At 49.2% G+C, this 23,614-nt stretch overlaps 2 protein-coding genes across 2 annotated transcripts in view; both read left to right on the top strand.

The window, feature by feature from the left end:
• Positions 1-23,614, top strand: part of CD300LF (CD300 molecule like family member f) — a 113,746-nt gene that overhangs the window by 60,117 nt on the left and 30,015 nt on the right. The gene's annotated exons all lie outside the window — the stretch shown is intronic.
• CD300E (CD300e molecule) lies at positions 7,346-19,732 on the top strand. Its single transcript, XM_006045202.4, has 4 exons — positions 7,346-7,513; positions 14,512-14,859; positions 15,233-15,344; positions 16,427-19,732. The coding sequence occupies exons 1-4, from the start codon at positions 7,474-7,476 to the stop codon at positions 16,740-16,742; spliced, it is 816 nt and encodes a 271-aa protein (XP_006045264.2). The 5' UTR covers positions 7,346-7,473; the 3' UTR covers positions 16,743-19,732.

Here is a 23,614-nt window from a genome sequence, read left to right as displayed (position 1 = left end):
CAGCTCTCCTGTCTCCTGTGTTCCGTGCAGCCTGCGACACCCAGCTCAGGGGGGCAGGGGGCCAGCAGGGCTGGGGATGAGGCTGTGATTCCTTGGGAAAGGAATCTGCCTACTTCCTGGCCACCGAGCCCTCGGTCTCCCCTACAAGCACATCTCCTGCTCCCTCCCCTGGCTTTCCCCGACCATCCCAAAGCACACCAAGCGGAAATGGGACTTGTGAGCCTCATGAGATGAGGCCTGGTTTCAGGCCTTTCTGGGCTTCCGTCTTCTTACCTGTAACCTGGGGATGATGGTACCCATCTGACGGCTTTGTTGTAAGCTTTAGAAATAACTGGACTTCCCTGGTGGCTCAGGTGGTAAAGAATCCACCTGCAATGCGGGAGACCTGGATTCAATCCCTGGGTCAGGAAGATCCCCTGGAGCAGGAAATGGCAACCCACTCCAGTAGTCTTACCTGGAGAATTTCACGGACAGAGGAGCCTGCTGGCTACAGTCCTTGGAGTCTCAAAGAGTCGGACATGACTGAGCAGACATGCACGCACGTCTTAGAAATAATTTGGGCAAAACCCCCAGCACTGGGCTCGAGGCAGGACAGCAGTTGCTTTAGCTAGGAGCCCGTCTGGCTCCTCCGACGGCTGCACCTCCACTTACTGCTCCCCTGAGATGCTCTTGGTCTTTTCCAGAATTAACTTTAGCATTTTCAATACATATAACCATATTAATAATGATGATTTAGACCTAAATTCTAAAGCTTAACTTGTTTTCCACTGTTATTCCTTTATATCGCTTCTTCCTCAAACTAAAATCATTTGGGTTCATTTCTTGGTTGGGTGGAGTGCTTTGAATTCTTTTTTCTGTTTCTTTCTTTTAAAGACTACAAATACATGTGGAGTTCCTTATATTTCAAAACCATTGATTTTCTCTCTCAAAATCCATGGAAATCGCTTCATTACATATATATGTATATTTAATTATATATATATGTAGTCATACGTGTACATTTAAATGTGTATCATGCTTAGAGAAGCCTGTATAAAACATATATGTGTAGTTTGCAGAATAATTTAAAGCAATGTTTATTTATTTTTTTGGCTGTGCCTTGTGGCATGCGGGATCTCATTTCTTCAAACAGGCATCGAACCTGTGCCCCCTGCAGTGGAAACTCAGAGTCCTGACCCCTGGGCCACCAGGGAAGCCCTTAAAGTGATGTTTAAATAACTCCAATGAGGTTAAGAAGAAGAACAGCTTATCAGTCACATGCCTGTCCGTCCTTCGGTCCACTCCTCGGCCTTCACCTCGCTGTCTACCCACCCATCTGTCATCTACTGGCACACCTTATTTTATTGCCCTTCACAGATAGTGTGGGTTTTTAATAAATTGAAGGTTCAGTGTCACATTTTGGTAATTTGCAGCCGAGCAGCACAGGGAAAGCTTCCTCCTTTTGAGAAGGACATGCCCCTTAGCCCCCAGCCTCTCCAGCTATTGGTCTCCTCTTTGCTTATTCACTCTGCAGTGCATTTCATCTGTCTTCCCAGCAGTCTACAGAGATGCTCTTGACCAGTCCAAAGGCACTATCTCTGTTCGCATCTTCCTTGGCTTCTCAGCAACATTTGACTCAGTTAATCACTTTTCCCTGGAGGAAACTGGCTCCTTTCTTAGCTTTCAGACTCTCCTGGTTTACCTCCTGCTTTGCTTTCCTCCTCCTTACTTTACTTTATCACTTTCTCCCCTTCTTGATTTAGAAGATATTTGCGAGCCTGGCAGCTCAGCTCTTGGACTCAGCTCTTGGACTGCTCGTCTTTTGGGTACCTCACTCAGTGGCACGGTTTGAAGTACCAGTAACTTCTGCGGTCTTCCAAATGGCTGTCTCTCACCCAGATCCCTCACTGCATATTCAGTTCCCCGCTTAACATCTCCACCTGACGTCTAATGGACGTTGGGAGCTTACTACATCCTTGTGGGGTTCTAGATCCATCCTCACCATCAAAGCCCTTCTCCCATCTTAGGAAGTGTCACCAGTTTAATGGGCTGAGTTGTGTCCCCCAAAAACTTACATTAAAGTCCTAACCCCCGGACTTCCTCAGCGGTCCAGTGGTTAAGAATCTGCCTGCCAGTGCAGTGGACACGGTTTTGGTCCCTGGTCCAGGAAGATCCTACATGCCGTGGAGCAACTAAGCCTGCAAGCCACAGCTACCTGTGCTCCACGGCAGGAGAAGCCACTGCAAAGAGAAGCTCACACCCTCCAGCGAAGAGGAGCCCCTGCTCGCTGCAACCAGAGAAAGCCTCTGCGCAGCAACAAAGACCCTGTGCAGCCAAAAAAAATAAATGAAAAGAAATAAGTCCTAACTCCCAGCGACTCAGAATGTGACTGTATCTGGTGATCAGGTCCTTAAAGAAGTAAGTTTAAATGGGGTTGTTGTTGTGGGTCCTCACCCAATATGACTGGCGTCTTTATAAGAAGAAATTCGGACACAGACGCATGTAGAGGAAAGACCATGTGGACACAGCGAGAAGATGGTCATCTACAAACTGAGGCCTTCGGAGAAAACAGCCCGGCTGCACCTTGCTCTTGGACTTCCAGCCTCCAGAATTAGGAGAAGATAAAGACCTTTGTTATGGCAGGTCCAGCAAATGAATAATACTGACCGTGACCAAGTTTCGCTGGAGCAAACCTGGGAGTCACTCTGGATTCCTCCTACCCTGCCCCCTCAGTTTGCACCTAGTTAGTCACAAATGCTGATGCTTCTGCTTCCCGGAACCCCCGGGACTGCAGCCTTGGGTGGATCACTGCGTCAGGCCGCCGTCACTGCCCTCCCGGCTGACAGCAGAGCCGGGCTCTTCCCTGCTTCTCCTTTTCCCACGTCTGCACAGCAGAGTGGTTGTTTTAATACATAAACCAGAGCCCACACTGCCCCGAGCCCTGTGGAGGTTTCCCATGGCTGTCCCTGAACATTCCAGCTCTTTACCGCACTTGACAAGGGCACCTCTCAGACCCTTGCGTCTCTCTTCCCCATGCTGTGCCAGGCTCTCCTGGTTTCCTTCCTGTTCTTTGAATTCATCCAGTGGTTTCTCATCTCAGGCCTTTCGTGTCTGCTCTTCCCTCGGCCTGGGATGCTTCTCCCTTAGCCCCGGCCCCGCTGACACCCTGGGCTGGGTAGCTCCTGGTGGTGAGGCCATCCCGCACACTGCTGTGAACACAGCATCCTTGACCCCTGCCCACGGGGTGGGTGTAACACGTCCCCCACCCTGACTGTGACAACCACCACTGTCTCCAGGCTTTGCCAAATGTCCCCTGGGGGCAGAAATCCCTCTGCTGAAACCCACTGCCATAGCTCTTTATTTTTCACTTAGTTTTAAATTGTATTTTGGTTGCTGTGAGTGGGCTTTCTCTGGGTGCAGAGCGCGGGGGTGGGGTGCCCTTGGTGGAGGTGCACGGGCTTCACAGGGCGGCGGCCGAGCTGCTGGTTTTGAGGAAGCAAAGCCCTGACTCGAGTCTGGCTTGGTTCCTGCTCGGCTCTGCAGCTCTGGACACCCAGCTTGGGACCTGCTCCTTCGCCACACGTGGTGCTGTTTACTGTTCTAGGGCCAAGCAGGTGTGTTGCCTTAAAGGTCCGGGAGCGAAGAGAATGCAAACAGAACATGAAATCTGGTGCAATGGGTCAGGGCACCTTCAGCGTCTATTGAACTGGAGGTGTAGCATCCATTCTGTGTCCAGCTTTTATTCCTGATTGCAGACTACCAAACTTCCTTTGATCTGTCTTTCCCAAGACACTGCATTGACATAGTCCAGATCTCCTGGTTTTTTGCCGCAGGCCGTTCCTGATTGTCTCGGGAACAGTCAGCAAGTGTGTGGGCGGTGTTCATACCTGATGCTGACCCGGTGTTCCAAGGTCCATGCTTTCAGGATCCCAGTCATACTCTTTTCTGCGTCTGGCCTTGGGGTTTGTAACAAGGCTCGTATTCTAAGAAAAACATGAAGAATAATCATAACACAGTTTCTTAACATATGCTGTTCTTCCAAGTGCTGTTCCTGTGAAATTTCTCAAGGCTGTGAAAGCACGTTATTAGGAATTCTCACTCCACAGGTGGATGTCCCCTCTGCCCAGGGGACACTCACCTTGAGTTCCCAGGGCCCACCCCGTCCTTGACTTTGTCCCTTCTCCTCCTCCTTGGACATCCAGGTTCCTTGTTGCCTGCCCACCTGAACCCCTGCTCCTCTCCTCACCCACAGGCGTCAGCTTCTCTGGGTAGTTCTTGCAGGACACAGTAGTCTCTTTCCTGCAGGCAGAGGGGCCTGGAGGGGACCAGCTCCTCCAGTTCTGTGCCTGGGAAATAGAGTCCTTTCCCCACTCTTGGCAGAAATACACTCTAAATCTCCATAAATTGGCCTATTTAGGAGCTTTTAAAAACATTAATTATACACAGCATTTTTTGCATGAAATATATTAAGGAGACTACTTTTAATATTAAATGTATTTATAATTATATGCTCAGTCGCTTCAGTCGTGTCCGACTCTTTGCAACCCTATGGATTGTAGCCTGCCAGTCTCCTTTGTCTGTGAGATTCTCCAGGCAAGAATACTGGAATGGGTTGCCATGCCCTCCTTCCGGGGATCTTCTGGACCCAGGTATGGAACCTGTGTCTCCTGCATTGCAGGTGGATTCTTTACCCTCTGAGCCACCAGGGAAGCCCTAAGCATATTTTACATCTCATTATATGTTCTTTCTTTTGATTACCTGCAATTAGTCTATCTGTATGAGAAGTAAACTTCAAGCTAGTAAGAGTGGTTTTTTCCATTGGCTGATTTCCCTTTTCTATCAAAGAGGGTGTCTCCTGGGCTCAGGGCAGTTTGGGGCAGCAGCACTTAACAACAAACATAAAAACAGGAAGTGAAAGGTCAGGAGAGGGGACCCCAGGGAGTGGAGGAGGAAACGCAGGATGCTGGTGGTGGTGGTGGTGGTGGTGGTGGGCGAGCGAGGGAGAAGGGCTAGACTTTGGTTGTGTTGAGTTGGAGATGCCAGTGGAATCAGGGTGGAGCCGTCCCAAGGTCACGGGGCTCAGCTAGGCCCTGGGGGCGAGGGGCTAGAGACACCAGGCAGGAATGCCAGGTGTGACTAGAGCTGCTTAGGGGGCCAGGCGCTGTCCGTAGGTAAAGACCACCTGCTTCCTCCAGAGCCGCGTGGGGTTGTACCAAGTGAATGGAACCCAGAAGAGAGTGCCCACATCTCGGGCCATCGAAGGAAGACGGTGGGGGCCAGGAAGAAGCACCCAGGTCTCTAACTGGCCTGGACTGAGCTGGGCTGGACTTGGCCTGAACCCTCTCTCTGGCCTGAGGTCACTTTCTGGGTTTTTTGGACCCTGAAAAACCATCGCACCACCTAATGTAGCTCGTATTACCCACGTGATGACTATCCCAAGGGTGTTCTGCTCTCAGAGTTCCGCTTCTATGATAATCACGGGTAAGAATGACTGCTTATGTCATTCTTAAGGCACGCGTGGGGAGGGTTCCATCCTGAGAGCAGAGGACAGCAAGCTCTTTTTGTCAGGACCAGGCAGTACACATCTTAGACTTTGTGGACATGTGGTCTCTGCCACAACCACTCCACTCTGCTGTTGGAGCCGGAAAGCCACGTAGAGAACATGTAAATGAAGCAGGGTAGCTGTGTTCCCACACAACTTATTTATGCAGGCTAAAATTTGACTTCCATGAAATTTTCACGTCATGAAATATTTTTGCTTTCTATCTTCCCCTCAACTCTTTGTAAATGTCAAACTGTCTTTAGCCCATGGGCTGTGCAAAAAAAAGGGAGGGCTGGAGGTGTGGCTGTGGGTTTGTGTTCATCTCTTACAACCCTACAAGCCTCATCGATTGCCAGCGTGCTTTTATATTTCTTTCTTTTTCTTTTTTTTTGGGAGGGGGTGGGTGTTGCACTGTGTGGCTTGTGGGATCTTAGTTCCCTGACCTGGAATTGAACCTGGGCCCTCAGCAGTAAAACCATGGAGTCCTAACCACTGGATCGCCGGGAAGTTTATCTATATTACGTCTGTATTTGTCATGTCATGAGAAACTGGGACTTTGAAGCTCACATTTGTATGTGGTCCAACCTAGGTCTCCGTTTCTATGGGAGACTCTTTAATACGTGGCTGTAAGGGGTCAGGATGGTGTCATGATTCCACGAGGCTTCCCTTCACTCTGATTTGAGGCTGTAGGGTCTCTTTACGGATCCCAGATTTTGGCAGGGAGCTCCAGCTCCTGCCTAATATAGACCTGAGACATCGGCTTCTGGCCCTGAGTGGTTGTTTCTTCATTTATTTGGATATTTATTGATTTATTTGGCTGTGTGTGTCTTAGCTGTGGCATGTCGTCGAACCCAGACCCCCTGCACTGGGAATGCTACTGGACCTCCAGGTCCCGAGTGGCTGTTTAAATGCCAGCCACTCTCCTCCTGAAAGAGAGCTATCCATTTCTAATAGTTTCCATTAGCTGTTCGGTATCAGGTCCCACTCCTGGTCTTGGCCTTCAATTCCCTTTACATTTCTGGCACTTGAGGATGTTCTTTGCATGATTTTGACCTCAGTTATATATTACAACTTTCAGGGTTGTGTTTTATACAGAATTCCTATTTGGGTCTAGGAGGAAGTCTCTGTACTGACTCATCTACCACAGTGGGTGCACTTTCTTATTGGATTTTAGTGAAATGTGACCACATTAGTCATATTTTATATATATTTTAAGGCATCAGCACTTGATTTTGCTTACTCAAATTTCCTTTACTTTATAAACAACTCCAGGATCATATTGAGGAATTAAAAAAAAGAAAGCAGAATAAAACAACAGAAAAGCAAGACTGAAGGGACTGGAAATTTGTTTGATCCTCTTGGTGGATCAAATAACGTGAGACCCATAGCCTCCCTCCCGCTGTTATCAGTGTTGAAGGAATGACACAGGAGAAGGGACTTCCCTGATGGTCCAGTGGCTAAGGCTCTGCACTCCTGGTGCAGGGGCCTCAGAATCGATCCCTGGTCAGGGAACTAAGATCCCACATGTGATGTGGTGTGTCCAGAAACAAAACAAAACAACAGCAACAACAAAAGTAGGCAGCCAGAGAGGAGGGAAGAAAGGGAAAGGCGAGGGGCCAGGGGGTTCTCTGTTGCTTTATATCTAGAGATTGAGATCATGAAGGCTCAAGGTGTGACTCAAACCTTATATTGTCACTGAATGGACAAAAAAATTGGTAGATTTCTCTCGTTGATTTGTCTGTTCTCTGAAGTGTCTCTTGCCACCCTTCCCCTTTTTCTAAGTAAGGCTTCAAATTAGGAAGTAGCTAAGAAACTATAAAGGAAGTAGATGAGCAAGTAACACAAAGGAATGTTGAACAAGTGGAAGGCGGGTGACCCAGGCTCCGTTGTCGGCGCCTAGACTTCAGCCGGGACCTGGATCCTCTGGGGCCACCTGCCAGGGAGATAGGACCATGTGGCTGCCCTCAGCTCTTCTCCTTCTCTGCCTCCCAGGTGAGTGGGGCTGGGGCTTTTGGGAACTTGGTACTGCAGAGGGCAGGACCGTGGAAGGGTAGAAGGTCTGTCCTGGGTTCAAGCCAGAGGCAGAGCATCAGCAGAAATGGGAGGGACACATCAATTCATCTGTCTGTATATCCTCTGATACATTCAAACATTCATCTTATGATCCTACACACACTTGTTGAGCACCAACTGTGTGCCTACACACACTTATTGAGCACCAACTGTGTGCCAGGACTGTTCTGGATGCAGTAATTCAGAGCAATTTCTGCACTCAGGGACTCGTGATTGAATGAAGGTGTCAAGTTACTATGCTGCTGCATGAAACTCGGGCTTCCCTGGTGGCTCAGACAGTAAAGAATCTACCTGTAATGCAGGAGATGCGGATTCGATCCCTGGGTTAGGAAGATTTCCCCAGAGAAGGGAATGGCAACTTACTCCAGTATTCTTTTTAATTTTAAAAAAAGAATTTGTTTATGGCTGCACTGGGTCTTTGCCACTTTCTCTAGTTGCGGCGAGCAGGGGCTGCTCTGTGTGGTGCATGGCTTATCATTATGGTGGCTTCTCTTGTGCAGAGCACAGGCTCAAGCTGTGCAGCCTCAGTACTTGCCCTGCAGCATGTAGGATCTTCCCTACCCAGGACTGAATCCATGTCCCCTGTCTTAGCAGGCAGATTCTTAACCACTGGACCACCAGGGGAGTCCCCTGCTCCGGTATTCTTGCCTGGAGAATTCCCTGGACAGAGGAGCCTGGAGGGCTACAGTCAATGAGGTTGTAAAGAGTCAGACATGTGTGGAACTTGCTATAGAAGAGGTTTGCTCATATGGTGATGAGCATGCACACAGGGCCCCTGGTTCTGCTCCTGGAAGGATACAGGTCTCCCTAAAGCATCACTGAGAGTTAGTCTGGAAGGATGAATGAGTCAGCTGAGTGGAAAATCGGAGTAGCTGATGCAAAAGCGTGGAGACCATAGAAAGCTCAGGAAGGAGCAGCCGCTCTGTTTGTCAGGGCTCAGTTGAAAGGGGTACAAAAGATTTGTCAGGAGGGATGAACGAAGAGTCTAGAAGGGCAACCTCAGCTTCCACGTTAACTCCCTCCTGGAAGAACATGATCAAATTGTTCCTCAAAGGTTGAACTTTCAGAAGAGAAAATCTTTAAAGAGACATTCAAAGTGCATGAGAGCACATTTTTAACATTAATTGTTATTGGAGCAGAGCTGATTCACAGTGATGCATCGGCTTCCGCAGTGCAGTCAGGCGAGTCAGGCGTATGTACACATATATCCCCTCTTTTGTGGGTTTCCTTCCCATTTAGGTCACCATGGAGCACTGACTAGAGTTCCCTGAGCTATACAGTGGGTTCTCACATCTACTTTATACATAGTGATGTGTATATGACTGTCTCCATCTCCCAGTTCGCCGCATCCTCCCCACTTTCCACCCTTGGTGTCCTTATGTTTGTTCCCAATATCTGCGGCTCCGCTTTGCAAATAAGATCGTCTATACCATTTTTTCTAGATTCCACATATATGCATTAGTATATGATATTTGTAAGTCTAGGATAAAAATTAGAGGGTTTTCTTCATGCTTTTAGAATAATTTTTTTGTTAGGTTCCCTCACAAAATGTAGAGCCTGCCCAATGTAATGACAGACTCTACTGGAAAAGTGGGTGGAAAAGAAGGAGATTTAAAGGATCTATTGAGCTATTCCAAATCCTGAAAGATGATGCTGTGAAAGTGCTGCACTCAATATGCCAGCAAATTTGGAAGACTCAGCAGTGGCCACAGGACTGGAAAAGGTCAGTTTTCATTCCAATCCCAAAGAAAGGCAATGCCAAAGAATGCTCAAACTACCGCACAATTGCACTCATCTCACATGTTAGTAAAGTAATGCTCAAAATTCTCCAAGCCAGGCTTCAGCAATATGAACCGTGAGCTTCCTGATGTTCAAGCTGGTTTTAGAAAAGGCAGAGGAACCAGAGATCAAATTGCCAACATCCGCTGGATCATGGAAAAAGCAAGAGAGTTCCAGAAAAGCATCTATTTCTGCTTTATTGACTATGCCAAAGCCTTTGACTGTGTGGATCACAATAAACTGTGGAAAATTCTGAAAGACATGGGAATACCAGACCACCTGATCTGCCTCTTGAGAAATTTGTATGCAGGTCAGGAAGCAACAGTTAGAACGGGACATGGAACAACAGACTGGTTCCAAATAGGAAAAGGAGTTCGTCAAGGCTGTATATTGTCACCCTGTTTATTTAACTTATATGCAGAGTACATCATGAGAAACGCTGGACTGGAAGAAACACATGCTGGAATCAAGATTGCTGGGAGAAATATCAATAACCTCAGACATGCAGATGATACCACCCTTATGGCAGAAAGTGAAGAGGAACTCAAAAGCCTCTTGATGAAAGTGAAAGTGGAGGGTGAAAAAGTTGGCTTAAAGCTCAACATTCAGAAAATGAAGATCATGGCATCTGGTCCCATCACTTCATGGGAAATAGATGGGGAAACAGTGGAAACAGTGTCAGACTTTATTTTTCTGGGCTCCAAAACCACTGCACATGGTGACTGCAGCCATGAAATTAAAAGACGCTTACTCCTTGGAAGGAAAGTTATGACCAACCTAGATAGCATATTCAAAAGCAGAGACATTACTTTGCCAACAAAGGTTCATCTAGTCAAGGCTGTGGTTTTTCCTGTGGTCATGTATGGATGTGAGAGTTGGACTGTGAAGAAGGCTGAGCGCCAAAAAATTGATGCTTTTGAACTGTGGTGTTGGGGAAGACTCTTGAGAGTCCCTTGGACTGCAAGGAGATCCAACCAGTCCATTCTGAAGGAGATCAGCCCTGGGATTTCTTTGGAAGGAATGATGCTAAAGCTGAAACTCCAGTACTTTGGCCACTTCATGTGAAGAGTTGACTCATTGGAAAGACTCTGATGCTGGGAGGGATTGGGGGCAAGAGGAGAAGGGGACGACAGAGGATGAGATGGCTGGATGGCATCATTGACTCAATGGACGTGAGTCTGAGTGAACTCCGGGAGTTGGTGATGGACAGGGAGTCCTGGCGTGCTGCAATTCATGGGGTCACAAAGAGTTGGACACGAATGAGCGACTGATCTGATCTGATCTGATTGTACAGCACAGGGAACTCTGTTCAATGTTCTGTTCAATATGTAACAATGTAATTAGGAAAATACTATATGTATAGAATGTATTACACATGTATAACTAAATCACTTTGTTGTACAGCCTGAAACGAATGCAACATTGTTCATCAACTGTACTCCAAAATAAAATAAAAAGTTTAAAAAAAAATAAAAAAGGAGAAAGAAACCAGTCAAGGGCTAGAGTATTCATACCTTGGAAACTGGCAAACACCACAAATCAGGCTTCTCCCCTAGGGAGCTTGTTTACCAGCATATCAGTGCTTGTTTAAATCTTCTTAGTTAAATCTAATAAAATGTCTAAGTGCCCCAGCCTCAGTGCAGTTAAACTGAAGATGGAAACTTCTTCCCACCCCTTTCTGTGGAACTGGCTGAACTCTCCAGACCCACAGCCTCATTTTTCCATCTTGAGAACATTTGCAGCTGATGTTTCATGTGGGCTCAGATTGGAACTTTGAAGTCACTTGTAAAGATTTAAATTTCAGTTCTTCTTTTTCATCCCAGCTCCCTCCTCCACCCTGTGCACCCGTCTGGGGTTACAACCACGGTCTGGAAAAAAGTGATTACTTTAAATTTAAGGTGGGCATCCAAGAGGGTTGTAAGGGATATAAAGAAAGATGGCAAGGGCGATTCCAGAGCAGAGAGGAAAAGAATGAAGGCAGAGGAAGTGGATTCCGATATAAAATGAGCAAGAACAGAACTTATATTTATTAAGCCCTTTACAACCTACAGACACTTTCAAATCAATGGCACAATTCAGCCCCCTGAGCAACTTTTCAAAAAACTTTATTGAATTGCAGTTGATTTACAATGTTGTGTACACCATTCAGGTGTATAGCAAAGTGAATCAGTCATACGGATGTAAGTCAAAGTCGCTCAGTCGTGTGTGACTCTTTGTGACCCCATGGACTGTAGCCCACCAGGCTTCTCTGTCCATGGAATTCTCTAGGTGAGAATATTGGACTGGGTAGTAGCCTTTCCCTTCTCCAAGGAACCTTCCCAACTTAGGGATCGAGCCTGGGTCTCTTGCTTTGCAGGCTGCTTCCCTGGCGGTCAGCAGTAAAGAATCTGCCTGTAACACACATACATGTATCCCCCTTTTTTAGGTTCTTTTCCATATAGGCCATTACAGAGTATTGAGTAGGGTTCCCTGTGCTATACAGTAGGTTCTTATTAGCTATCTATTTTATATACAGTAGTGTGTATATTGGGAGAAGGCAATGGCACCCCACTCCAGTACTCTTGCCTGGAAAATCCCATGGATGGAGGAGCCTGGTGCGCTGCCGTCCATGGGGTCGCACAGAGTCAGACACGACTGATGTGACTTAGCAGCAGCAGCAGCAGCAGCAGCAGCAGCAGAAGTGTGTCTATTTCAACCCCAACCTCCCAATTTATCCTTTCCCCAACTTTTCCCCTGGTAACCATAATCCTGTTTCCTACCTCTGTGACTCTGTCTCTGTACCATTGTTTAGATCCCACAGATAAGCAATATCTATGATATTTGTCTTTGTCTGACTGGCTTCGCTCAGTATGACAAACTCCAGGTCCATCCATGTTGCTGCAAATGGCATTATTTCATTCTTTCCTATGGATGAGTAATACTCCATTGTGTGTCTATATATTTACTACATCTTTACCCATTCCTCTGTCGATGGACATTCAGGTTGCTTCCAGGTCTTGGCTGTTGTAAATACTGCTGTTGTGAACACCGGGGTGTGTGCATCTTTTTGAATTATGGTTTGCTCTGGACATATGCCCAGCAGTGGGATGGCTGGGTCACATGGTAGCTCTATGTTTAGTTTTTTAAGGAAGCTTCCTACTGTTCCCCTCTGAGTAACTTCATGCAGGGCAGTTAGTATCATTCCCACTTTACAGATAAGACCGTGAAGGGGTTAGTGACGTATCCAGTAAGTGAAATTACTGAAAATTAAATCCAGATGAGCCTCCTCCCCAGGGCTCTTTCTGACGCCCACGGGGTATCTAGAACAAAGCAAAGCCTGTGATAGTCACAAAACCACTCAAGGTGCGTCCTGCACATTGCTCTGCTGACCACCTAGTGTTTCCATTATGAACTCATTGCTCTCCGACTTGAGCTCCTGTGAACTTCAAGCAACCAGCAAACACTTTCCTTAAAAAATGCACACACGAATTTATATGGTCCCATGTAAGACCTGCTAATCTTGCATCCAGGCACATTCTAGCAGGACAGAGGAGAGTACTCTCTTGGAATTAGTAGAATCTTTTTTTTCCTTAACTTTCAGTGTCCAGACTGGGTTGGTCTTGCCTGGATGCCTTCTCATCATTGGTCCATACAAGGCCCTCTTTTATGTTAATCATATATAATTTAGCAAACCTCTGTGAGCTCACTGGCCAACCCAAGAATTGGGATGCTACCTATAACTTAGACCTACCAGCTCCTTCCCAATCCAATCCGGCTTCCTCATTCAAACACCAGTAACCTGGTAGCATTTGTCAACATATTTCATGAACATTTTTGATATATTTGTGGGTTAGGTAGAAAATTGGGCTGAGATATTATAATCCACCTTCTAAATCTGAGGGTCTGTGATGAGAGCCAGAGATTTATTTTTTCTCCCTTGAGAACATGGGGAGAGCAGAGTAAACAAGAAGTTATACTCTTAAAAAAAATTGATTTGCTTCTTCAGGCCTTCGCTGTGGCGCGTGAGGTCTCTGGTTGTCAGGTGGTATCTTTTGTCGTGTCTCATGGGCTCTCTTGCTGCAGTGCGTGGGTTCTTCAATGCTAATGCTAAAGCATTTGGGATATTAGTTCCCTGACCAAAGATCAAACCCATGTCCCCTGCATTACAAGGCAGATTCTTAACCAGTGGACCACCAGGGAAAGCCCAAGAAATTATACTCTTAAAGAAATAGTTTGAATTACAAAACACCCAGGATGTAGAAATCTTACTCCAAAGGAAAGTGTTTTGGTTACATGCCCAAACCTCATGCCTGGCAGAGGTTGCAGGGTTAAGGACAGGGCGGGATATTAAAGAGAATGAAATAAGGCCATTTGCAGCAGCATGGATGGACCTAAAGAGTGTCATACTGAGTGAAGTAAGTCAGAGAAGGAGAAATATTGTATGACATCCCTTATATGTGGAATCTAAAAAGAAATGATGCAAATGAACTTACAAAATAGAAAGAGACTCACAGGCTTTGAGAACAAACTTATGGTTGCCGAGGGGACGGATGGGAGGAGAGGATACTTGGGGAGTTTGGGATGGACATGTACACACTGCTGTATTTAAAATGGAGAACCAACAAGGACCTACTGTGTAGCACATGGAACTCTGCTCAATGTTATGGGGCAGCCTAGATGGGAGGGGAGTTTGGGGGAGAATGGATACCTGTGTATTTACAGTTGAGTCCCTTTCCTGTTCACATGAAACAAATTGTTCCTGTTCACCTATCATGATGTTGTTAATCAGCTATACCCCAATAGAAAATAAAAAGTTTAAATTAAAACAAAACAAGCAAACAACAAAAAAGAACAGGGCAGGACTGCCAGCCCTCTCTACTCCCACCTCCAACCGTGGCCCGACTCCCCTTGTTCTCAGGGACAGGGTGCCCGTGCAGCCAGGCAGCTTGTCTGGGTTCACAGGGCACGGGTCTGAGCTGGCCCTGCTGACCGCCGTCTCCAGACCCTCTGGCTTAGGTCTTAAATCCAGGTATCTCTCCAGGTCCCCGGCCCCAAGCCTGGAATGGTCCACGCCTCCCTAGTAACCTTCCCCTGGGGCTTCAAGCAAACAGATGGGGCCTCTTGGGACGGAGTCCTGGGATCTGACTTGTGTTTTCCAGGCTGTTTGTCACTGACGGGCCCCGGCTCTGTGGCGGGCACCATGGGGAGCTCTCTGCGTGTCCGGTGTCAGTATGAGAAGGCATACAAGGGGCATAATAAATACTGGTGCCGAGGAAAGTATGGCACAGTGTGTCGAAAGATTGTGGAGACCAAAGGAGAAGAGAAAGAAAGGAGGAATGGCCGCGTGTCCATCAGAGACCACGCGGACAACCTGACCTTCACAGTGATCATGGAGAACCTCAGCACGAACGACGCTGGGTCCTACTGGTGTCGAATTCAGACCATCTGGATCCTGGATGTGTTGTCCAGGGACCCCTCCGTCCAGGTTGAGGTGTCTGTTTCCCCAGGTAAGAGCTCCCTTTGGTCCAGCAGCAGAGCTTATGGGAAAAGAGTGGGCTTGGGGACAAGGATGGGCGACAAGGATGAACAGTGTCCTGGGTCTTGTCTTGTCCTCTGTCTCAGTAGTGTTGGGAGGAGCCTAGGGTATGGTCAGGGAGAAAGGCAGCTGACTCTTCAGCTTTGGCATGGGCTGGGGGCCATAGGTACCCCACACAGGGCACCATCCTTGCCCTTACAGAGAGGCAGAGACCCCTGAACATACTGATTCGCTTCAGTACAAAGTGGTGGTCACTGGATGATTCTATGTGACATCAGAGCCACATGGGTGCTTAGTGTGGGACTGGGGAAAGAGTGATGCCTGAGCCATGCTTTGATCTCCAGCACCAAGTACCACCCCAGGGAGCACCGCCTGTCTGGCTGTACCGGCCAGCCCCCTGACAGTGAATGACGGACAGAACCTCAGCACCAAGGAGATATCAACCGGCTGCCCAGGGTAAGGGCCCCAGGCCTGGAGACTGTGAGGGAGGAGGGTCAGCAGCCTTAGGGGCCCTGGGGCGGGGCCTGGCAGCACGCCATGACCTTTGTACCTCACCCTCTGCTGGGTTTCCCTCCAGCTCTGGTTCTGATGTTTATATTCTCCAAAGCTGCATGCAGAGTGGAAGATAGCACCCATTCTGTGAACCCTCTCCCCTGAGGGGCAGCTGCAGGGACACAGATGGAGGCCGGTTTCAGGTGGACTTGAAGCCCCTCCTCACATCCCCACCCTCCCCGTCTCCCTTCTCACCAGGCTCTGGATGCAGGGGCCTGATTCTGCGGTCCCTAACCCAGGCTCGCATCTAAAGTTCTTTGCTGTACCAGAGATTCTGTTTCCAGGAGCTGCCTGTGGGGTCTGTGGGAGGTGCGCTGGTTCCAGGCTGACATTTGGGTCTGTCTCCTCCTTCCAAAGATACCCAGAAGGGCTGTGATGCTGCTTTCAGACCCTGAAGGGAATGGGGGGCGAGAGCTTTAAAGTGTGGGTGAGGACTGGTTTCAAGAAGCCAGCCGATAACAGGGAAAATTACGTGTGCGGGAAAGGGATGGAGAGGATGAGTTTGGACACACGCTTCTGGAAGGGGCACTGCCTCGTCCCTCTCCTCCCTCTGCTCCCTCCCCTCCCCTTAAGAAGAGTCCCAAGGGCAGTTCCTGAGGCAGGAATGATGACAGGAGTCCCAGAGAGGGGCTGCCCTGACTTGGGTCTCTTCTGGGTTTGATCCTGAGTTATCTAGGAACTTCCCTGGTGGCTCAGATGGTAAAGCATCTGCCTACAATCCAGGAGATCCAGGTTCTATCCCTGGGTCAGGAAGATCCCCTGGAGAAAGAAATGGCAACCCACTCCAGTACTCTTGCCTGGAAAATCCCGTGGATGGAGAAGCCTGGTGGGCTATAGTCCACAGGGTTGCAAAGAGTTGGAGACAACTGAGTGACTTCACTTTATCTAGGCTTTAGTTTTGGGGTGCAGGGAGAAGTGGGGTGGGAAGGGTCCTGGGACCTCCTCCAGGGGAGGCAGCTCATTTCCAGTCACTGTGTCTCCCACAGGTCCGAGCTCAGCAATGTCCACTTCCTGCTCCTGGTCTTCCTGAAGCTGCCCCTGTTCCTGGGCATGGTTGGGGCTGTCCTCTGGGTGAACAGACCTCAGAGGCGCCCTGGAGGAAGAGAGAGACAGCTTGACCAGGGAGGTCCACTGTGCAGGGTGCTGTCCCCAGGAATGCCCTGTCCAGGAATACAGCTCTTCAGACTGGACAAGAGAGACCTTCAGATTCTGGGCTCCAGGGCAGGGGGACAGCAGTTGCTAGATTCTGGAAGGACTCAGGTCTTCTGGGGGCGCTGGTCCAGGGAGGGTCCTGGATCTTAGAAGACACTCGTTCTGAGTCCTCAGGTGAAGAAGGGCTCAGCCACCCCTGCCCTTGCTTGGGGGTTCTCTTTTCTCCTCCCCAGATCTCCTGATTCCTGGACTTCACACCCACGTCCCAAGGGCCAGAATTCTCTGGAAGTTGCGTGCTCAGAGGCCTGACATTTTACTCTTCTCCTTGGCACAAAAGCTTCTTGGTTCAGCATTGCCAGGGAAATGCCCACCTCCTCCCTGCAGACAGGAGGCTCCCTGAGGACACAACCCTCCCAGCTTCAGTCCTGGGCTCACAGGGCTCCATCTGCTTCTCTGGGACAATTCCAAGGGAGTTTAGTCCTGACAGAGTTTGCTCATGCAGCTGTCCTGTGAGCTCAGGGTTATTTCCTCTTTTCCAACGCCTCTTGGGCTTCAAACCTTCTTGTGTCCTTGTGACCGGTGTGTGACTTGGCTGAGTGCATCTCTGTCTAGCTCAGCCACAACTGAGCAGCTTCAAGTTAAAATTCTGGGGCTGTTTGGAGCAGTAATGGTAGAAGGAGGCAGTGGATACCTCTAATATCACTCTGGGAATTCAATAACTTGGAGGGTCTCCCGTGCATAGAGTCAATGGAGAGTCCAGGTTTATCCAGTTTAGGAGAAGTCTGGTTGAGACCATCCATCAACAATTAACCATTTTTGCAGAAGAGGCAGACATAGCTTCAAACACAGGGTAGAGGACCCAGAGGAAAGGAGATGTTTCACCACGTTGGGATCGTACGACACCACCATAACCACAGACACCCTTAGCCCAGGGGAGTTGTCAGTTGGTTCCTGGATGCATATCCAATACTCCCTCCCTGAAGTATGCAGGCAAGAGTTGCACAGTCTGTCAACATTTCCACTCACCTTTCTGCATCCATAGTGACCCTTTTCCTTTGAGAGCTCCTCTGAGCACTGAGTTCTCAGGCAGGGCTGCTGTTCTCTGAACCTGAGCTCTGATGTGGCTCCCATAAGGGTGTGTACATTCATGGCATCTCAGGGAGAGGTGGGGCTGGCCTCAGACTCGGCTGAAGGAAAACCTCATTCTAAAGAGGCACATACTAATCATGACCGTAAAATATACACAGGGTGGTATAGGAAGCATAATAATGGGCAAGAGAAGAGCTTGCAATACACCTCATAAGGAAGATAAACTCACACGTCAGTAGAGCACAGGCAGGGCTAGCAAGCTCCACGGGGCAGTCATAGGCAAAATGCTACATGATGTCAGAGGGGAAAATATTATGTCACACCGGCTGGGTCAGTGGGAGGAGGTGATATTTGAGACTGACCTTCAAGGAGGTATATACTTTCATTCAAGTGGGGTGGTAAGGTGGGGTTGGGGAGCCGCGGGAAGGAACATATCCAAAGCAGCAACAGCAGAAGTGAAAACAGGGAGGCAGAAAATACTCATTGTAATAGTCAGTCAGAGAAGACCAATCAGCAGAGTGTGAGGTTCACACACAGTTTCGCATGGTGGAGGTGTGTTTAAGATTCCGGTGGGATGAAGTTGTGGCAGTGCAGTTTTAACTGCAAAACCTGGGAAGGCCCAGGAAAAGTAAGGTTGGGGTGTGCTGAAGGGGTTTGGACTCCAACTTCTACTCAGGCTTTGACTGAGACGCTTGGATGAATTTGAGCAGATCAACATGGAGTCATGGATATGTTTTAGGAAGGTTTACCCAGCTGATGAGTAAGATAGTCTGATAGGAAGAGTCTGGATGTACAGAGATGTCAAGCCTGAAAGACCAGAAGGGTAGGGCATCATTGAGAGAAATAGGGAAGTCGGGAGCAGGCTAGAGGGATACAGAGCTTGGTTTTCTCCATGACACTGGGATTACCAGGCATAGAGGAACAGTCGGAAGCTAGAGACGTGGGTTAGCAGAGTATTCATGCTGCAGTGAAGATGTGTGGGGTGGTAAACTGGAGCCCAGGGAGAGGGAGAATCGTCAAGGGAAGAGTTCAGGACCAAGGACAGAGTCTTTGAAGCGCCTGCAGTTAGGAGGGACTGGGAGCTTCCCAGGAAGTGCTAGTGGTAAAGAACCTCCTTGCCAATGCAGGAGACAGTAAGAGAGGCCGGTTAGATCCCCAGGTCAGAGAAGAGCCCCTGAGGAAGGGCCTGGCAACCCACTTCAGTATTTTTGCCTGGAGAATCCCATGGACAGGGGAGCCTGGGAGGCTACAATCCATAGGGTTGCAAAGAGTCGGTCATCACTGACCTGACTGAGCATGGACACATGCAAGACAATAAACAAGCAATTACATGGATCAGTATTGGGGGAATTGACATTTTACCACGTTGAGTCTTCCATCCACAAATGAGGTGTAGCTCTCAATTAATTTAAATATTCTTTGACCTCTGTCATCAGCATTTTGCAACTTTTAGCACACAGATGCTATGCAGGTTCCATTAGATTTTTACCCAGGTATTTCTTCTTTGGGGGGAAGCAGTTATGAATAGTGTTTTATTTTCTACCAACTTGTTGCTAGGATCTAGAAATATGATTCTTTTGTGTGTGTATTGATCTTGTATCCTGTGATCTGGTTGAACTCATTTATTGGTTGAGCAGTTTGTTTTTTTGGTAGATTCCATGGGATTTTCTACATAGACAATTATGTCATCTGAGAAAAGGAACACTTTTATGCTTCCTTTCCAATCTTTAAGTTTTAGTGGTGTCCTGGAGGCCCGGGGGAGCCCAGGGAAGGTTTAAAACACTCTAATGCCATGTAGAGGATGTGGCACTGTGGGTCCACTGCTTTCAGCCATTGCTACTTTTAAAAGAGAAGCTGGGGGACTTCCCTGGGGTCCGGTGGTTGAGACTCCATGCTTCCAAAGCAGGGGGTGTGGGTTTGATCCCTGGTCAGGGAATTAAGATCCCACAGGCTGCATGGCATGGCAAATAAAGAGAGAGAAGCTGGAGGTGAAATCTCTCATGTTTATGTATGGGCAAGAGAGTCCATTAATAAAATACCATGATCAAAACAAAACATGTCCGTAAATCCATGCAAGTTATGGATACAGTCTGATTTCTGAGAAAAGCAGAGAATTTCAGAACACTGTGTATCTGCCTGGTATTTATGCCTGGGGCCATATGGTGCCCTCAGCAGGCTTAGGAACTGACCTTCTCAAGAGCACAGATGGATCTGTGGGGATGGTGAGTGAGCCAGACGCATGCTGGTCCGGGGCAGATTCGACTCTGCTACCTGGCTCTGTGACTGGGCACCCAGGGCCCTCACCCTTCACATCTCCTTGTTCTTATATGTGATGTGAAGGTGCTGGATCAAGACTTGTGTGTGGCAGCTTTAAAGTGTGACTTCAAAGTTCCTTGGCGCTCCTCCTATCAAGGCTTGGGGCTCACTTCCCCTCCTTGAGTCTGGGTGCACTAGGGCTGCCTCGGTCACAGACTGGAGCAATGTTTCTCAAGGCTTTTCCCATTATCATCCTTCCAAAGATCCCCTGGGGAGGGGGGAAATGGCAGCCCCCTCCAGTATCCTTGCCTGCGAAATCCCATGGACAGGGGAGCGTGGCAGGCTACAGTCCATGGGGTCGCAAAGAGTCGGACACGACTGAGCGACTGAGCCTCCAGCACAACCGTCGCTTTCAGTTTGCGTCTACATGTAGGGAGTCCGATCATGACCTCCGTGAGGGCATAAAAAGGTGTCTTCCAGGTCTCTCCCCTCTATTTGCTGCCAACTCACCACTGCCAGATATAGTCTAACTCTTGTGTTTGATTTAGGGTCACTTCACACCCTCTGGAATATATGGGTCGTCCTCTCACACATAAAAAATGAAACTAGTGTCCCAACGAAACAGTCTCAGAGGAGCGCAGGAAACCCATAGACTTTAATAGGAAACGTACAGCACAAACGCACAGCTCACAAACACAGGAGCTGGGCTCTGCCCCGAGCCCATCTTCATTCTCTGTGTTCAGGCCAGTCTTCCTCGAGGAGGTATGGGTGAAACAGAAGGTGGGCTTGGTGGACCCCTGGACACCCGGCCCATGGTGGGGGGTCTTTGCCAATCTAGACACACTTTAAAGCTTTTAAAAAATAATTTTTGTTAGTTTATTTATTTTTGGCCGCACGTGGTCTCTGTTTCTGGGTATGGGCTTTCTCTAGTTGTGGCGAGCAAGGGGGCTGCTCTCCGTTGCAGCGCACGGGCTTCTCATCGCAGTGGCTTGCCTTGCTGGGGGCTCAGGCTCTGGAGCTCAGGGGTTGTGGTGCATGGGCCTAACTTCCCTGAGGCATGTGGGATCTTCTCGGGCCAGGGATTGAACCCGTGTCCCCCTGCATTGGCAGGCGGATTCCCAACTACTGGACCACCAGGGAAGTCCCAAATCTTTTTAGTTTAATTCCAGTTTTATGTAAACCTATGGGTCTAGAATTTTGAAACCCATTGTTGGGTGGGAGCCCTGAACAAGGTCTTAGTCAATTATCTTCAGAAGACCCGCCCTCCCTCCAGAGTCACAGGGACAGAGGCATTGGAAGGACACTCTCAACTCCAGGTGAGATCACAGGGGCCTCTGAGGACCCCGTGTATAAGGGGAACGCCATCTCCTCTCCTTTCTTTGAGCCTGCAGTGGAGGCTGCAGGAGGCAGAGAGGCCCCATCAGTTTTCCAAGGCCAGGATGAAAGGGATCTTCACCGCAGCAGGGATGCTCATCTCCTTTGGGACTGAAATCACCACTCCTTCTCTGATAAGAAGCCGGGAGCTTCTTCTCCATCTGCTCGGCAGGCGGGCGGGTGGGTGGGAGGGTGTTGGTGGTGAGCGCGCTGTGGTTCTCCCGCTCAGCCCAGCTCATTGCCCCCTGGGCTGCTGCAGACTCCTGCTCAGCCATGGTGCAGCACACAGCAGGCTCCCAAGCAGGAGCACCTCCACAAAGGTCAAGAGCACCACATGGATGTTGCAGAGGAGGACGCTTACGAGGCACAGGTAACAGGAGTGAGCTGTGTCTTTAGGGGAGCCCCTGGCCCTACCTCTCTGCCCCCTCCCTGAGCTCAGACCTGGGTGACAGAGGGGCAAGCCTGCATCCCTGCTGGGGAAGTCTCCTCAAGGGGCACAGCCATTCTGCTCAAGGGCTAAGCCTTCAGGGCCTCCCTACCAACCCGGCCCGGGGGCCGGCACCCTTTGCCGTCTGTTACCATCCTGCCTTGTGACTGCTCCCCCATGATCCTCCTCAAACCCCCCGCAATCTAGACCCTCTCCTGTCTTTCTGATTCGGCCTCAGCTCGCCTGGCCACCTTGTATTGCCTTTGGTAAACTCTGCCTGTCTTTCAAGCTCAGATCTAATATCGCCTCTTAGAAGCAGAGAAAGGTTCCTCAACCCCATCAACCTGGCTATTTACCTGTTCGGTTCTCCTGGGAGGAGTCTGTCCCTGCTCTGACCCCCATCAGATAGTGCGTATAAGAAGGAATATCTCACATAACACACACGTGATTTTTAAATTGGAGGGTAATTGCTTTACAATGTTGTGTTGGTTTCTGCCATACAGCAATGTGAATCAGCCATAGATACACATATGTCCCCTCCCGCTTGAGCCTCCCTCCCACCCCCGACCCCATCCCGCCCCTCTTGGGTTGTCACAGAGCCCTGGGCTGAGCTCACTGGCTATCTGTTTTACATACGGTGATGGGCTTCCCTGGTGGCTCAGATGGTGGTAAAGAATCTGCCTGCAATGTGGGAGACCTGGGTTCTGATTCGATCCCTGGGTCAAGAAGATCCCCTGGAGAAGGAAATGGCAACCCACTCCAGTATTCTTGCCTGGGATATCCCATGGATGGAGGAGCCTGGTGGGCTACAGTCCATGGGGTCGCAAAGAGTTGGACATGATCGAGTGACTAACACGCACAATGCTTCCACGCTGCTCCCTCGGTTTGTCCCTCTGCTTCCCCTGCTGTGTCCACAAGTCTGTTGTCTATATCTGTGTCTCTACTGCTGCCCTGCAAATAGGTTCAGCTGTACTATTTTTCTAGATTCTATATATATGCATAATATACAATATTTAACACAATAATATATTTGTGTTACATATATACACATAACACATATTTGACACTTGGTCTAGTCACACTGCTGGGCCCGTGGTTGTCTCTGCTCCCTGGATAGCCCCTCCTGGTACAGAAGGGAGTCTGATCCCCTCCCCCACAGGCAGGGCCAGGACCCCCCTCTCCCCGCAACACCACCCCCCCCCCAACCCCGGGGCACACCAGCCTTGGTCTCTGCCTCCATCTGCCCTGAGCGTGGTGAGTCATGTTGTCACTACTCGCTTTCCTGAGAGAGAGAGCGGGCACACTGCGATGCCAGCCTTAAAATAGCCCTTCACCCACTGCGCTCTTCTCACCAGTCCCAGCACAGAGACTGCCCCACCCTCCCCTCCCTCCACCCCCTGCCCACTGCCCCTGGCTTCTCCAGCTTCTCTCGAAGTCCTGTGTTCTGTGGCTGCAAGGCACAACTCCCCCCACAGCAGCGAGCAAAGCAGAAGCGGGGCGTGAAGCATCTCCCATAATCTCGTCCTGTTCAGACTCATTATTGAACAAATGAGAGCCAGGGGCCCAGGTTCCAAGCAACAGGACCCTCGAGAAAGGAAGCTGGACCACAGCAGGGGAGGAAGATGAGGGAGGGTGATTCTGGGAGGCAGGACCCAGGGAGAAACTGGACCTTGACCGTGGGAGCTGGAGGGCACCAGGCTGTGCTGGGAGGAAACTGGGGCAGCCTGTGGGGGGGGAGGCTCCCCTTTGATGAGAGAGCTGACCTCTGAAGGGGGTGGGCTTCAGGCTGCTGTCACGCCTCTTTCCCATGTTGTGAATGTGAGAAAGCAGGGACCCTAGCTCCCCACTCCCTCCTGGAACATCCTAACACCTGGGG

This window comes from Bubalus bubalis, chromosome 3 (genome assembly GCF_019923935.1).
Source record: "Bubalus bubalis isolate 160015118507 breed Murrah chromosome 3, NDDB_SH_1, whole genome shotgun sequence".
NCBI lineage: Eukaryota > Metazoa > Chordata > Mammalia > Artiodactyla > Bovidae > Bubalus > Bubalus bubalis.
This window is presented reverse-complemented; position numbering and strand designations above follow the sequence as displayed.

Coding starts and splice junctions, on each gene's coding strand:
- CD300E (XM_006045202.4), top strand. CDS start 7,474: ATGTGGCTGCCCTCAGCTCTTCTCCTTCTCTGCCTCCCAG. Junction 7,514..14,511: donor TCTCCTTCTCTGCCTCCCAG/GTGAGTGGGGCT, acceptor TGTGTTTTCCAG/GCTGTTTGTCACTGACGGGC. Junction 15,345..16,426: donor ATATCAACCGGCTGCCCAGG/GTAAGGGCCCCA, acceptor TGTCTCCCACAG/GTCCGAGCTCAGCAATGTCC.